At 42.5% G+C, this 17,279-nt stretch overlaps 1 protein-coding gene across 2 annotated transcripts in view; it reads right to left on the minus strand.

Moving 5' to 3' along the window:
* Positions 1 to 498: 498 nt before the first annotated feature.
* PIGG (phosphatidylinositol glycan anchor biosynthesis class G (EMM blood group)) overlaps positions 499 to 17,279 on the minus strand; it is an 81,271-nt gene continuing 64,490 nt past the window's right edge. Inside the window, exons 10-13 of one of the 2 annotated variants that reach the window (XM_063914271.1) lie at positions 11,279 to 11,470; positions 8,393 to 8,702; positions 6,915 to 7,078; positions 499 to 1,088 (exon numbers count right to left, since the gene is read on the minus strand). In XM_063914271.1, the coding sequence (XP_063770341.1) occupies positions 863 to 1,088; positions 6,915 to 7,078; positions 8,393 to 8,702; positions 11,279 to 11,470 (892 nt within the window). In that variant the 3' untranslated portion in view covers positions 499 to 862. Of the gene's footprint in view, positions 1,089 to 6,914; positions 7,079 to 8,306; positions 8,703 to 11,278; positions 11,471 to 17,279 lie in introns of those variants that run through there. The other variant, XM_063914272.1, reaches the window with a different exon arrangement.

The following is a 17,279-nucleotide window of genomic DNA, read 5'->3' on the forward strand; positions in this document are numbered from 1 at the left end:
CCATGGTCCTTTCGGAGTCCCCAGCATCCACTAGGACGTTAGAGAAATGGGAGTGTTAATCACTTTTGTCAGCCCTGTGTCCATCATCATCAGATTGGAAATAATTGCAAGTCTGGTCCCTCCACTCTAACTAACCCCTTACTCAGCCACCTAATTGTACACATGCAAGTTGTGTCCGAAAAAAACTGCAACTTTAACTTACATTCAACTCTGAAGAAGACTCTACACCAGGGGTAGCCAACCCTGGTCCTCGAGAGCTACCAACAGTTCATGTTTTCCAGACCACCCAGCTGGTGCACAGGTGTAGTCGTTACTCACTGACACATTTTACAAGACTCACAGGTGGAATTAATTACTTCACTTGTGATTCTGTGTGGAGACCTGGAAAACATTAACTGTTGGTAGCTCTCGAGGACCAAGGTTGGTTACCCCTGGTCTACACAGTTTGTCTAACTGAACTGTGCATTAAATTAAAAAAAAAAATATGAAACCATGCTATTCATTGAAAAACTTAGTTTGTTGGATTCTCTTTAATGCTTTCATTTGAAAGATACGTACAAAAACATAGATGTAACACTGAATTGACATATCTTCTACTAGTTGCAGCACAGTACTTTAATCTCCAAAACAATCAAACAATAAGAGGAAAAAAATAATTTATAGGTTCTCTTCAAACATTATCACATTAAGTACACAGGGATTCTTATTAAATAAATGTACAAAAATATAAAGTAGCTGAATAATAAACAACTAAATATAAAGTCCATAAACAGATTTATTAGAAAAATAATACAACCCCAAACTATTTACATGTATATCACCTTTTTTATATAATCTGTTCAGTAAGTAATTTTAACACCACTCAGACATCACTTTTTGCTCCTTGGTTCTTATCAACAGCAGTGAACATGACACAGACTCCGGCTGAGATGAAGAGATGTATCACTTCATAGAGTAACTTAGGAGAAAACACACTCCAAATGAACAAGTGGTAACGAAGAGCAGTGACCAGAAGAATGTAAACGGTGACTGGAAGGGAGCGGATGATTGCGTAGCAGTAACAACCATGAGCTATAGAAGTTGCAGCCCTGAAAGGAGGAGGAGATTTGCAAATGTATGTTAGTGTGAGCACTCCCACAGTCTGTTATTTAAAAGGATATTGTAGTTTAAAAAGCTCTTAGGAAGATAAATCCAGGACACATTGGTACATAGTATAAGGATTATACTCCATGCCAAAGGTTCCCAAACACAGTCTCAAGGTACCCTAATGGTCCTGGTTTAAGTATATCCATGCTTGGCCATAGATGACTTTTCTCCGGTAGGGTCCACAGGTTATCCACAGGATAACAATGGGATATGATGAAGCGACAGCAGATTTGCACCAATCGGTCAAAGCTTTTCCGGCCTCCCAGCATGCAACGGGCCCGTCCATATATCCCCACCTCCTTGCACAGGAAAATCAGTTTTTTGTTTGGTGCAGCAGGAGCCAGACCATGGTCAGAGGGCTGATGGTTTTTAGCAGCCCTAGGCTTTCTTATTTTATTTTTATAGTCTTACTATTTTTTGAGTGATCTTTCTAAACAGCATCTTATACATACGTACCTTAGAAAGAGTCACTCCAACAACTCTCCGCCGGGTCGCGACAACGCTTACCCATGAGTACAGTGCTGTTTCGGCGGGCGCCTGTGTCGGATATACTAGCAGGTCCAGCAGACGTTACCAGGCTGTGGCCGGAGCACGGGGAGAAGGTAAGGCATCGGTTCCGCTCAGAAGGGGAATACGGACACAGCCGCACTGTTTTGGGAAGGAAACCACCAAACAGTCGCTGATACGGCTGCCACCTCAGGTGCACCAGCGCTAGGCCTTAGGGAACAGAGGCCCCAGGATTAGTATAAGGCCGCGATCCCTAGGGCTGATGTCAGCAGTGGGGAGTCAGACCCTCTCCTGGTCGACCCTCCCCCCCGGTTCATGACCAGTTTCCTCCGAGTCTCCCGCAATGAACTGTTTCCCGCTTCCATCTCAGACGCCCTATACGTAGGGGACCCAGTCGCAGCATAGGCGGCTGTGTGACTGGGGCGTCCGTGTTCACTATAGGTTCATGGAGCGGCAGTGTACACTAGTAGCGTCTGGATCCACTCAGCGTTCGCTAACATATTGATCAGTCCTGGAAGTGAGGCGAGTCTCCCTGTACCCCACTCGAGTACGGGTTATACAGCACTAAGTCTCTATCTACCTTTTGAGTATGAATAGTTAGATAAGTGCCTATTGCTTATGAGTCTGTATACATTTACTGTTGTTTCTTTTGCATTTGCATCTGAATACGTTAAATCTGTTTAAAACATGATTCAGTAATATGTTCTCCTACATACTTAAAATGTAGCTGTAGTTGATGATGTGCTCATATTGCTTAATATACTAATGTATAATCTGTGACTGACTGCTAGTGTGATTGCTGACTTTACTATAGATCCGTCAGTTTGTTTTTCTGATCCTCAATGCTGGTGCTTGGGTAGGGTCAGATTGCATGTCACTTTGAAAAATGTAAAGTGATTACAGTCACAAATTGTGCAGTACACAGTGAAAGTGCTGATTATTTATCATTTCTAAGAGCGGCAAAGGTGAGGAAGATACACTCACAGCAACACCAAGACTCATATCACGTTTGTCTTGCAAAAATGTGATAACCTCTCAGGATCTGGTTCAGGATGGTTTGTGTGCAAATTGTTTTAGCTTTCAACAGGGTTTAATGAAACATACAAGGCAGATTCAGGTACAGATGGATCCACCTTGGGCTATGTTTGCACAGACTTTATCCAGTATAGCTGAACGGATAAGTCCTCCAATTCCTGTACCAGGGATAGGTTACACTATTAACCCTTACATGCAGCTCCCCACCTATGGTGCATCACTACCAGCAGCAGCGTCTCAAAAGAAACAAGCTGATAAACCGGTGGTAAGTAAATTTTCACCTTCACAGGCTACACATGATTCAGATGAGGATTCATCGGAAGATGAAAGTTCAATTAATTCTACTTCGGCATATGAAGAGGAGAGGATGGTCTCAGCTCAGTGGATATAGCAGAGTTAAATAAAGCAATGAAAGCCATTCTATCCTTAGAGGATTCAGCAGAGCCCGTGTTAAAAACCAAGGCACCTGTGTTTATACATCCCAAAACTGTTAAAACTGAGTTTCCAGGGTCAGATCAGCTGATGGAAATTATGGAAGAGGCTTGGGCTACGCCCAATAAGAGGTTTAGAATTCCTAAGAAATTGAATTCCAATTATCCTCTTCCAGCTGGGGATTGTTTAAAAAGGGACGTGGCTCCTAAAGTAGATATGCATGTAATTTGATTAGTGCGAAAATCTACATTACCTTTGCCTTCAAAATCATTAAATAATGTTATGGATAGAAGAGTGGATGGTTTTCCAAGAACCATTTTTTCCCTGTCTGGGGCAGTCATAAGGCCAGCCATGACTTCAGCTTGGATGGCAAAGGCAGTGGCTGCCTGGGCTGATGCATTGGAGGGGGATTATTCTATAGCTTCTAGAGAGCAAAAATCCCATATAGCTCATATAAAACAGGCTGCAATGTTCCTGGAAGAAGCAGCATTGGATATGGGTACTATTGCCTCCAGGGCATCAGCTTCAACAATAGCTGCTCGCAAATAATTTTGAAGGCAAGGGTAATTTATATTTTCGCACTAATCGAATAACATGCGTATCTACTTTAGGAGCCACCTCCCTTTTTAAACAATCTCCTGCTGGAAGAGGATAATTGGAATCCTATTTTTTAGGAATTCTAAACTTCTTATTGGGTGTAGCCCAAGCCTCTCAACTGTTTTGGGATGTTTAAACACAGGTGCCTTAGTTTTTAACACAGGCTCTGCTGAATCCTCTAAGGATAGAATGGCTCTCATTGCTTTATTAAACTCAGCTATATCCACTGAGCTGAGACCTTCTTCCACCTCTTCGTATGCCTAAGTAGAATTAATTGAGCTTTATCTTCCAATGAATCCTCCTCTGCCTCATGTGTAGCCTGTGAAGGTGAAGATTTACTTACCATTGGTTTATCAGCTTGTTTCTTTTGAAAAGCTGCTGGTGGAAGTGATATACCGTAGGTAGGGAGCTGCATGTAAGGGTTAATAGTGTAACCTATTCCTGGTACAGAAGCTGTAGGAATTATCCGTTCAGCTATACTGGATAAGGTATGTGCAAACATAGCCCAAGGTGGATCCATCTGTACCTGACGTTGTACAGGGATCTGCCTTGTATTTTGCTGAAAACTAAAACAATTTGCATACAAACCATCCTTAACCAGATCCTGAGAGGATAATACAGTTTTGTAAGACAAACATGACATGAGTGTTGGTGTTGCTGTGAGTGTACCTTCCTCACCTTGGCCGCTCTTAGACATGATAAATAATCAGCACTTTCACAGTGTACTACACAATTTGTGACTGTAATCACTTTAAACTTTCTAAAGTGACATACAATCCGACCCTACCCAAGCACCAGCATTGAGGATCAGAAAAACAAACTGACAGATCTATAGTAAAGTCAGCAATCACACTAGCAGTCCGTCACAGGTTATACATTAGTATATTAAGCAATATGAGCACATCATCAACTACAGCTACATTTTAAGTATGTAGGAGAACATATTACTGAATCATGTTTTAAACAGATTTAACGTATTCAGATGCAAATGCAAAAGAAACAACAGTAAATGTATACAGACTCATAAGCAATAGGCACTTATCTAACTATTCATACTCAAAAGGTAGATAGAGACTTAGTGCTGTATAACCCGTACTCGAGTGGGGTACAGGGAGACTCGCCTCACTTCCAGGATCGATCAATACATTAGCGAACGCTGAGTGGATCCAGACGCTATTAGTGTACACTGCCGCTCCATGAACCTATAGTGAACACAGACCCCCCCGGTCACACAGCCGCCTATGCTACGACTGGGTCCCCTCGTGCAGAGCGTCTGGGACGGAAGCAAGGAAACAGTTCATGGCGGGAGACTCTAAGGAAACTGGTCATAACCCGGGGGGAGGGGCGACCAGGAGAGGGTCTGATTCCCCCTGCTGACATCAACCCTAGGGATCGTGGCCTCATGCTATTCCTGGAGCCTATGATGCCTAAGGCCTAGCGCTGGTGCACCTGCGGTGGCAGCCGCGTCTGCTACTGTTTGGTAGTCTCCTCCCAAAACAGTGCAGCGGTGTCCGTATTCCATCTAGCGAAGCAGAACCGATGCCTTACCTTCTCTCCGTGCTACGGCCACAGCCTGGTAACGTCTGCTGGACCTGCTAGTATATCCAACACAGACGCCCGCCGAAACAGCACTATACTTGTGGGTAAGCGTTGTCGCGACCCGGCGGAGAGTTGTTGGAGCGACTCTTTCTAATATACGTATAAGACGCTGTTTAGAAAGATCACTCAAAAAACTAGTAAGACTATAAAAATAAAATAAGAAAGCTTAGGGCTGCCAAAAAGCAGCAGCCCTCTGACCATGGTCCGGCTCCTGCTGCACCAAACAAAAAACTGATTTGCGTTGCATGCTAGGAGGCCGGAAAGCTTTGGTCGATTGGTGGCAATCCGCTGTCGCTTCATCATATCCCATTGTTATCCTGTGGATAACCTGTGGACCCTGCCGGAGAAATAATTTTCAATAATTATTTAATTACACTTGGTCTAATATGTTGTAACATTTACTTTCTGTAGGCAATAACCAAAAGGAAACCCTTGAGGGATACAATGCATATTCCAGGCAAGTGTAGAAAGAGACAATGAAAATCTTATGCTTAGTGCCTTGTATCAAAATGAGGGCAATGAGCAGTATATTGGCTACCATGACTATAGGAAGAGTCCTCAGTGACACAGAAGGGTAATTTGAGGACGCTCTTCAAGGAAACGGTCTGCGCAACCTGCTAATAGAAGAGACCATTGCAACCCAGGGAAACCTGATCAAAAAAATAAATTATATATATATATATATATATATATATATATATACATACACACACACACACACATATATATATATATATATATATATATATATATATATATATATATACACAGGTTGAGTATCCCTTATCCAAAATGCTTGGGACCAGAGGTATTTTGGATATGGGATTTTTCCGTATTTTGGAATAATTGCATACCATAATGAGATATCATGGTGATGGGACCTAAATCTAAGCACAGAATGCATTTATGTTTCATATACAACTTATACACACAGCCGGAAGGTAATTTTAGACAATATTTTTTACAACTTTGTGCATTAAACAAAGTGTGTGTACATTCACAATTCATTTGTTTCATATACACCATATACACACAGCCTGAAGGTCATTTAATACAATATTTTTAATAACTTTGTGTATTAAACAAAGTTTGTGTACACCGAGCCATCAAAAAACAAAGGTTTCACTATCTCACGCTCACTCAAAAAATTCCGTATTTCGGAATATTCCGTATTTCGGAATATTTGGATATGGGATACTCAACCTGTATATATATATATATATATATATATATATATATATAAACACACACACACACACACACATGCACTGGAGTGGAATCCTTTTCACACCATCAATATGCCCTTAAACTATTACCAAAACGACCAAAGTGCACATAAAATGTTGCTATACCTTGTGGTGGACTAACACCTTAATTAAACACTTTATGTTGGTATTGAGGGGGAGATGTATCAAACCTTGGAGAGAGATAAATGGAGAAGTTGCCCATAAAAAACAACAGAACAGCTTCTGTCATTTTATAGATGTGTTAGATACATGGTAACTTTTGCACTTTTTCTCTCTTGTGCTTGATACATCTCCTCCCTCAGTAGCTTTGACATGATTACATTTCCAACATTTTATAACCTGTATAATTACCTGCTGGTTTTTCCACTCAGATAGCACAGCAAGTGCATAGACCAAAGCAGAGGCCCACTGTATGTCACAAATGCAGTGAGGAAAATAGCTGGTATCTCAACATAGTTATCCAGACCCACAAAACCAGCTGATATATCCACAGTACTTATTGTGTTTGAATTGCCCTGAAAAAAATAAATAAATAAAAGCTTCAGTAAATGACAATGAAAACAGCTCGAAGAAATTACCAAATAGAGACAAAAGCTCATAAAGAGACCATACAGGGCATTGGCATTTCCAAAGTGGATAGCTGGCACACGGACAGTGGAAATTAGAGCATGGTTTACTCTCCACTATCAGCTTCATAAATAGGCTATGTGCACTGAACCTGTATCTCTTCATAGGGATCGGTGATCTTTATGAGAGCTTCTGTCTCTCCTCTGTTCACTTGAGAGGAAGCAGAATTACCTAAGTTGTGTCAACTTCTACTGATCGGCCTGCCTATTCAACATCAGCTTACAACATAAACAACATCCTTTTTTACACACACACACACACACACACACACACACACACACACACACACACACTAGTATAACAAACCACACTCTGCTGTTCCCTGAACCCATGACACCGTCATGGACCTCCCTCTGTCTGTTCATCACATAATTCCCTTGACGTCCGTTCCTCCACTCCAAAGTCTGTCCAGCAATCCCACAGATGTATATACGCACACACTGATATATGTGTAAGTAAAAACTTCCACATATGGAAGCTCTCGCATATAAACAGACATTTCATTATAATAAATACTTTTTACAAGGAGCACAAAAAAGTTTTCAATATACTGAAACTGCTTGCTTGTGTATGCTCCTAAGTGGGCTGTACTGGAGGGCACTGCGCATTAATAGTATGGTTGTTTTGCAGTACAGGTTGAGTATCCCTTATCCAAAATGCTTGGGACCAGAGGTATTTTGGATATCGGATTTTTCCGTATTTTGGAATAATTGCATACTATAATGAGATATCATGGTGATGGGACCTAAATCTAAGCACAGAATGAATTATGTTACATATACACCTTATACACACAGCCTGAAGGTCATTTTAGCCAATATTTTTTATAACTTTCTGCATTAAACAAAGTGTGTGTACATTCACACAATTCATTTATGTTTCATATACACCTTATACACACAGCCTGGGGGTCATTTAATACAATATTTTTAATAACTTTGTGTATTAAACAAAGTTTGTGTACATTGAGCCATCAGAAAACAAAGGTTTCACTATCTCAGTCTCACTTAAAAAAGTCCGTATTTCAGAACATTCCGTATTTCTGAATATTTGGATATGGGATACTCCACCTGTATATATATATATGTACACACCCGCACAAATATATACACATACATGTACAGGAGTACCATTTGTCGACAGCCACTGAAAACATGTCATCATCCCAGGGATCTGTGCATGGAATATACAGCATATCATACCTGGAAGAAGAAAAAGGCCTGTCCAAACCAATAGTGCATTATAGTGAGTTGAGCTGCATCAAATTCCAGTAATTTCCAGATGAACATAGTCAGAATAACCTGGATTATCAGACAGAATACCAAGACCACAAGGTTGTGTGGCCTAAACAGAAGTGCTGCTAGCAGAATCAGTCCACTGTAGACTTCCCATAAACCAACAGCCTTTGCTTTAGAATCCATGTAAATAATATGCGACTTCAACAGGTCCTTTATTCCAGTTACAAGCATTCCAAGAACAAATATATAGACAAAACGAGCTTCAGTGATTCCTCTGTAAAGATTACCCATAACAAACACACATAAATAGTAAAAGGAAAAAAAAAAATATGTAACAAGGATTAGAAATAATTTTTCTATTGCCAGTTTCTATAAATAAGATTTAACTGCAGCAAATTCTACGTATGACAGGCTGATCAGGTTGTTCCTTTAGCACACAGGTTCTCAAACTCGGTCCTCAGGACCTCAAAACAGTTCTACAGGTCTCCTCACAGAACCGCAAGTGAAATAATTAGCTCAACTTGTGGATCTTTTACAAGGTGTCAGTGAGTAATGACTTCACCTGTGCACCTGCTGGGTGAGCTGGAAAGCATGAACTGTGTGGGGGGTCCTGAGGACAGAGTTTTAGAACCATTTCTTTAACCCTCAGTCATGCGCAGCTGGCCTGACAGGCGCCGCTTAGCTGTTCTTGCTCACCTCTCTGCCCCAAGGGGGCATAGGAGCCTGTCCATCCTAGTACCTTCCTATCTCTACGTGCTGTGCGAAACCCCCCTAGTCAGTTTTCCCACCACCAGCGAGGAGTGCAGTAGTCACCATCCTGGACTCGCAGGCACACTGCGCCCAAACTCCTCCAACTTTTGAAGGTTCGTTTTTCCTTTTATTTTCATCTATTAATTGTTTATTTTGCTCATTTTATTAATGAAAATTACAAAGGTTGCGGATATTTTGCGGAAATATGTAAGTTTGTCCAGGGTGGCCTCTCAGGCACACTGCGCCCAAACTTATACTCACGTTTGTGTTCTCTTTTTTGCTTCAGATTTTCTGCTGAAATGGCCCGTAAAACCTACGATTTCTCTCTTTGTACATGCTAATGAAGGTCAATGATAACTTTAAGAGCGTTAGAATTGAGTTAATTAGGTGCTAATGACTATTTTCTAACAGGCGCCTGTCAGGCACACTGTGCCTGAACCCGGGAGACCCAGAGGAGTGCCTGACAGAGGGTTAAACACAATTTTGTTGCATTTGCGCACCGGTTTGTCAAAATTACTAAATCCCTGTACAATGCAATATTTTCCTAAATGACCTACCTGGCATTTTCTGTTAAATATTCAATGACTCCTATCTGTGTCTGTTTATATGCTATCTAATAAAATCTGAGCAGTAGGTTGATGGGCGCACAAGACAGGAAGCCATTACATTACAATACAGCCAGTCAGGATCCTGGAGGTCACAATACTGACGCCGGAATCCTGACTAGCAGTGAAATACCACCCCTGAAATACCGGCACCGCAGACTTTTCTCCCTCTGTGGGTGTCCATGACACCCATAGAAGTAGAATATAACCTGTGCAAGGGGCTTTCTAGAGCTCGCCCCGCTGCCGACATACTGGTGGCCGGGTTCCCGCTGTCTGTATATTGACGGCTGGGATCATACTGATCCTCACAAGACATGCTACTAACCATGTCTCACTGAGGTTTCCAATACCCAGTTTAAATAGCTTTCATTACTGGAGATTGGAAACTCCAATTCTATATGGTACAATGATTTTGCTGGGATCTGCATCCCATTTCAGTTCAGCCTAAAGGAAACTAGAGAAATGGAGGAGAATATAGAGTAGGTTAGAGAACACATTTGTTTTTTGCTAAAATTTGATGCATTTTACATTTCAGTCCTGATCTGCCAAACTTTGAGATTTTAGCCCTATTTAACTAAACCTGGCAAATGAATCAATGATTGAATGATATTTATATGGATAGTTAATCATATAGCTATAATTTATATTACTGTACACAGGGGTGGACTATTCCACCCTGGGTAATCCTACGCAGTGCGCCTAAGATGGCTGCTGCACCTGGTACCTTGTGAGGGTGGAATACACAACCCCTGGAAGTTATTACCCAAAATGCCTACACCAATCATGCATTATTCTTTCTGTCTTTCTTGTCTGTGTGGTTTATCTTTTGATGTAATACTTAAATCTTCTGTATTATGTGCATTGTTTGAGTTCTAGTTGGCGCCGCGGATGGCTGCCTCGGTGCTGCTCTGCCAAGCAGCCCTCGTTTTTAGTCTTACATGTATAATATGTCGAGTCTATTGTGCAGTATGAACTCATGTGTAATGTTTGTAATGTATGCTATGTTCTTCCCCCTTCATGTTGCTGCTTGGCGATGCATTGTACCACAAAGAATTCCTAGTGTACGTGTTTACACCTGGCCAATAAAGCCGATTCTGATTCTGAATCTCAATTATGTATATTTGCAATATTTACTACCAAGAGCCTGAGCTGACAAATTCTAAACTTGGTCAGGATAATATTAATGAATAATCTCAGATTATGCAACATTTAAGGGGTACAATTATAGCAGTTACCACAGAGAGCTAAACTGGTTTCTTCAATCAAAAAAGGAGATACAAATAAAGCCATAATGTGCCACGTCTATGGTGGCATATTAAACGGTTTCAGGGATTGGGTAACAAAAAGTGACCAAGCAATACATTCCGACCAGCCCCAGATATACAGTAGGACCAGACCAGGAAGAATATTTAAAAATAATAATCATTTTCAAAGTTAGTTATCATTAAATGCAGTGTAATTCAGTTTAAAGAAGAAATAGCTGGCAAACACTCACTTTGTGATTTCTTTAGTATTTTGTTGCCAGGGATATAATACATGTCCTATGGCGGCTCTGTAACAGTACACCCCCAGCAGCCCAAACATCAGTGCCACTTTAGATACTAAGGAGCACTTTCCTTGAATTAAAACAAATATCATGACTAAGCAGATCGCTACCAAAAAGGATAGCTCAGCCTTGTGTTCAGAGCTGTGAAAACAAATACAAGTTTAGTGGTAAATCTGTCAGAGGAAAAGGTTTTAGCATAGGTTTATTTGAATAAGAATATTTTTAAAACTCATACTTAAAAAGAAAATCAAATCACAAAACTAGAGCTCATCCATGCCCACTTGTATAGTCCTGTTTAACCACTTAAATTACCAAAAAAAAAATAAAAAAATAAATGTTATAACAAACTGTCAGTTCTTTTTCCGATTTAAGTAAGTCTATGGGGTATATTCAATTAAGGTCGAAACTGCCGTCTTGTCGAAAAGACGGCAGTTTTCGACTTTTTCAGGTCGGAAGGGGTTCGACCTATTCAGTCCCCAGCATTTTTATTTGACAAGTCAGGGAATTCGACTTGTCGAATAATACGTGAATTGGCGGTATAGCTGCCGATTCGCGTGCTTCTGAGGGAAACGGGGCCAAATTCGACAAGTTTTGGCCCCATTTCTGACCATCTCAGTTCGACTTAAAAAAAAAAGTCAAACTGAGATGAGGGACCTGAAAAGAGGAGAGCCGCGGGCAGACGGGGGACAGCCACGCTACAGCACAGCGCTGCAGGAGGATGCGTCATAGCCGCCGCTCACGGCAGCGTCCACCCGGCTCCAGCAAGTGAGATCCCGCTTGCTGGAGCCAGGTGGACGCTGCCGTGAGGTCTGGCGGCTATGCCACATCCTCCTGCAGCGCTGCTGTCCCCCATCTGCCCGCGTCTCTCCCCCGTCTGCCCCCTCTCCGGTTCCTCATCTCAATTCAACTTTTTAAAAGTCGAATTGAGATGGGCATTGAATAGCCCTCGTCGGATCCATTCCGACAAATGCATGTCGGAATGGATCCGACCCTAATTTAATATACCCCTAGAACATCTATTTAAAAATGAAGCAGACTCATGTAGCTTTATCCCATTACCCTTGTCACCATGGCAACTGACACTCCCTGAAGCACCCCAGTGTCCATATGTCCCACTTGTGGCATTGCCCTCTGCTAACCCGTGTCCATAGGTCTTAACTGTCTCATTACCCCCACCCACAGAGTCTATATTTTGCTCTATCCCCCACACCCAGAGGAGCAAGAAAAGCCTCAGCAGCATTAACCTCACATACCCCACAGTGGCAACAGATATTCCCCACTCGCCAGTAGAGGTAAACCCCAATAACATTAGCTCCTCAAAAAAAAAAATAACTGCAATAAAATCTGTTTAATAAAGATAAGGCTATTTGATAGGCTTATTGTATTATTTGACATTTTGCGTCAAGATCATAACTCTTATAACTTATGCTGGGTATACATTGTCCGATAAAAGGTCAGACCCACAGACATTTTATCTAACAAGCTGTAACCATCGGTGAGATGTTTCACAGTGCATGGCCACTATACAGTATCTGCATTCAGGGGCATTTTAAGAGAGGAGGGGACCTGCTTGCAGCCTCCGTTGCTGGAGTCTACTGCGCAAGCACAGGTCTCCGGGAACATGGCGCCCACGACTTGTTCCCGGGGACATCTCCATTGCACAAGCACAAATCACTCGGAAATGGCTGCGGCGGCCATTTTCCAGGTGATTTCGGTCTGCAGTGCATTGCCGCCGTTGCGAGACTCTTGAGCGGTAAGTATAATATTTGGGTGCAGTGTGCGCCCCCCTGGACCCAGGGGCCGTTTGCATACCCTCCAACATGACCCATTCCATTAGATACAATATGCTCTGTTCATGGACTTCCTTTCCAGTGGCAGCTCCAGAGGTGGAGCTGCAAGGTATCCGGTCTTTAGGTTGACCACACTTAGGTCGACAGTCATTAGGTCGACCACTATTGGTCAACATGCATTAGGTCAACATGAGTGTTTCACAATTGTTTTCATTTTTTGAATGTTTTCATACTTTACGATCCACGTGGACTACGATTGGGAACAGTAACCTGTGCCGAGCGACCCTATGAACCACACCCGAGCTACAGCAGTCCAAACTTCAGATAGGGGTGCCACACCAACTGCCAAACATTGCCTGCCAGGACTTATTGGCAGTTGGTGCGGCTCCCCTATTTGAATTTTGGACTGTGCTGCAGCCCCACCTCTGTAACTGCCACTGGCAAGGAAATCCAGGAACAGAGCATTTTGTACCTAATGGAATGGATCATGTTGGAAGATATGCGTGTGCACCATTATAAAAACGCCTATGTCTGCATTGCTCACCTGGGGAGGAGACATTTACTTGTTCTTCACCTGTGTAAGAACAGGGAAAATGTCGGTCATGGGTCATTCCATGCCAGTTCACCCAAGCATGACACCCACCGACTCAGATTTTTATGAAACTTTGTACACTTGATACTACCAAACCATATAAAAAAAATTTCCTCTAGGCCTCAGTTTTTGAGATACTGTATAGGGCAGGGGTGGGCAATTATTTCAGCTGGTGGGCCACTTAACACTTTCAGTGAATATTCGAGGGCCGCACACAAAATATCTTGTATATACAATACCTATCACATTGGAAAATCATTGGAAATGGGGACCAGCTCCTGCAGGTCTTGGGCACACTTAAGGGCCCTACACACTGCACAACTGGCTGCTGAGCTGCCCGATGGCTGATACGGCCTTCAGACGACCCAGCGGCGGCGGGGGGAAGTGGGTGGTGATGGGGGAGGTGAAGTTTCTGCACTCCCCCCGTCACCCGGCCCCATAGCACTGCATGCTAATATAGACAATATTGTCCATATTGGCTTGCAGGCATAAACAAGCCGGCACCAATGATGAACAAGCGCGGGGCCGTGCATCGTTCATCGTTGGTGCATACACACTGAAAGATATGAACGATATCTCGTTCATTAATGAACGAGATCGTTCCTATCGCTCAGTGTAATCGGCCAGTGTGTAGGGCCCCTAATACAGAAGTTACACTTCTATAAAATCACACTTCTAAAAGGTAAATGTGTCACAAAATCACCAGGTCTCTCCATAGGAATAGATCTCAGAGTTTAACACAGCATGATATTATGCTGCATCATACACACATCCGCCCTATACTCGGCACCCCTGCACCCCTTGCCAGCTATTTGTGTGCTACCAGGGGCGTAACTAGACCTTTGCGGGCCCCACAGCAAGATTTTTAAAAGGCCCCCCCGTGTGCGCTCCGTAGAGAGTGAGGGGGAGTGGGTGGTGGGCTGAGCGTGTTGGGGGACAGAACAGCAAAGAGGGGGTGGGTCCCACAAAGGTACATACAGTGTGTGTATATTATATATATATATATATATATATATATATATATATATATATATATATATATATATATATATATATATATTCCAAAAGCGGCACTCTGAATATGAAGTATGGACCACCATTCTTACATCAATATTTCAGAACTATTTATTCAGTTCTTATATCAGGATACATATCCTGACGAAAGAACTGAATAAATAATTCAGAAATGGTAATGTAACAAAAGTAGTTCCATACTTCATACTTTAACACAGACGATATAGAAAATAAATATATATATATATATATATATATATATATTTTAAAAAAAATTATATATATATATATATATATATATATATATATATATATAATTAATATATATTATCACACACACACACATTTACATATACAGTCCCCGGAGATTATGGACCTTGTTCGGCAGGGAGCTCCGTTTTTCTGTGCCCAGATCACCCAGCAGCGTGAGCGAGTGTCAGCGTCTGGGAGACGGGAGTGCGGCCAGGAACTCACAGCTGCGGCGGAAGTGCGGGCGGGGACATAGAGTGGCAGCGGCGGAGAAGCTACTTGTGTGCTGTAACCTAACGTGACGGTGCAGGGGAGCAGCAGCCGGCAGGCCCCACGCGTCTAGGAGCGAGCTGCTGTACAGCAATGACAAGCAGCTCAGCTGCTCGGGCCGCTTGTCATTGCGCATTGGAGGGGGGCAGCGGGCCAGACAGGATCGGATCGCGGGCCGCATCCGGCCCGCGGGCCGCCTGTTGCCCACCCCTAGTATAGGGGGTCAAAGTTTTGAAAAGTTGCTGGGAAATGCCACTCCTGATGCTCTGTTGTTTTCTGAGGTGTATCTGGAAAATTTTTTACTTCTCAGTGCCTGATCCACGTATCACTTTGAAATTCTGACCCTTTGTCAACTGCAATATGGAGATTCTGAAAAAAAAATGTTTTAGCAATCTTGCTCAACTCCGAGTTCATTATACATTCCTTTACTTAAATTTTTTGGTGAAAAAAAAAAGTGGGTTCAATTAGCATTATCACCCTAAGGCAGAGGAGTTATCATGACCCTTTTTTGTTTAAACTGAACCTTAAAATATACTTTAAAAGGCTATGAAAGAAAAATATGAGATTTTGATTGCCTGTATGAGTATTTTAAGGTTTAATTATAATTCTCATTTTAAAAATTAAAATTACTATTGGGTACAATTTTGCCCGCCAGGTGAGTATTTTCATTTGTATATTTCTATGTGTAAGTACAGATTTCCAATTACACATAGGGGAGTATTCATTGAGCTGTGATAACCTGTTTTTTTGCAAGAAAAACTGATTTTACTGCAAATCGTGAAAGACCCCTATTCAATTGGCCGCAACAATTTATCATCGATAATTTAACCGTGAATTTCACTTCACCTACTCAGAGAGCAGGTGCAAAGCTGGGGAAAATCTCTATCTCAAGGTAAAAATGTCGGGATTTGTCCCAGAAGCCCTGGTACACCCCCCCCCCCTTCCCCCCCAATGACTACGTAGGCACTCTTAATTATTTTTAACTGGCCAATAATGTAATTTTTGGGGTGAAAGTGCAAAGTGAAGGAAGTTCGGGTTCAAGGTATGGGACAAGCAGCTTTTGACTTCAATTGAGTATACGCCTAAGTATGACATAAAAGGAATGTATAATGAACTAATTTTTTTTTACCAGAATCTCCATATTCCAATTAACAAAGGGTCGAAATTTCAAAGTGATATGTGGATCAGGCTCTGAGATGTGAATTTTTTTCCCAGATACACCCCAGAAAACAACAGAGCATCAGGCGTGGCAATACCCAGCAATTTTTCAAAACTTTGACCCCCTATATCTCAAAAACTGTGAGAAATCAGGATTTTGGTACTTACCGATAAATCCCTTTCTCCGATTCCACAGGGGCCACTGGAGCGTAGTTACAATGGGAAATAGTAGGCAGTAATTGGGAGCTGGCACTTTAAAATTCTCACACTGTGGCTAGCTCCTCCCCTACTATCTCCCCTCCAAGCCAGTCTACGTAAAACTGTGCCCGAGGAGAGCTGTAATAAACAAACCGTAAGGTAGAGGAGGTTAATGACACCCTGTAACCCAGGATAACACAAACCCAACCTGGAACAGAACCTAACAAACAACCGGCTAGCCCGAACTCAACAAGCAGTCATATGGTGATCTGCAAACCGTTAAGCAAAAAACAAGGAGGAACAGCGCTGGGCGGGCGTCCAGTGGCCCCTGTGGAATCGGAGAAAGGGATTTATCGGTAAGTACCAAAATCCTGATTTCTCCTTCATCCACTAGGGGCCACTGGAGCGTAGTTACAATGGGGACGTCCCAGAGCTCCCAGAACGGGTGGGAGAGCGCTGAGAGTCCTGTAAAACCGCTCGGCCAAACTGTGATGCAGAGGCCGCAAGAGTGTCAAACTTGTAGAATTTGACAAACGTATGACGGCCGGACCAAGTAGCCGCCCGACCTAAAGTATTCATGGAGACCCCACGGGCAGCTGCCCACGAAGGTCCCACCACGCACGTAAAGTGCGCTGAAATGGAAAACGGAGGCTCCCGAGCAACCGCCAAGAAGACTGTC

Source organism: Pseudophryne corroboree, chromosome 1 (assembly GCF_028390025.1).
Source record: "Pseudophryne corroboree isolate aPseCor3 chromosome 1, aPseCor3.hap2, whole genome shotgun sequence".
Classification (NCBI taxonomy): domain Eukaryota; kingdom Metazoa; phylum Chordata; class Amphibia; order Anura; family Myobatrachidae; genus Pseudophryne; species Pseudophryne corroboree.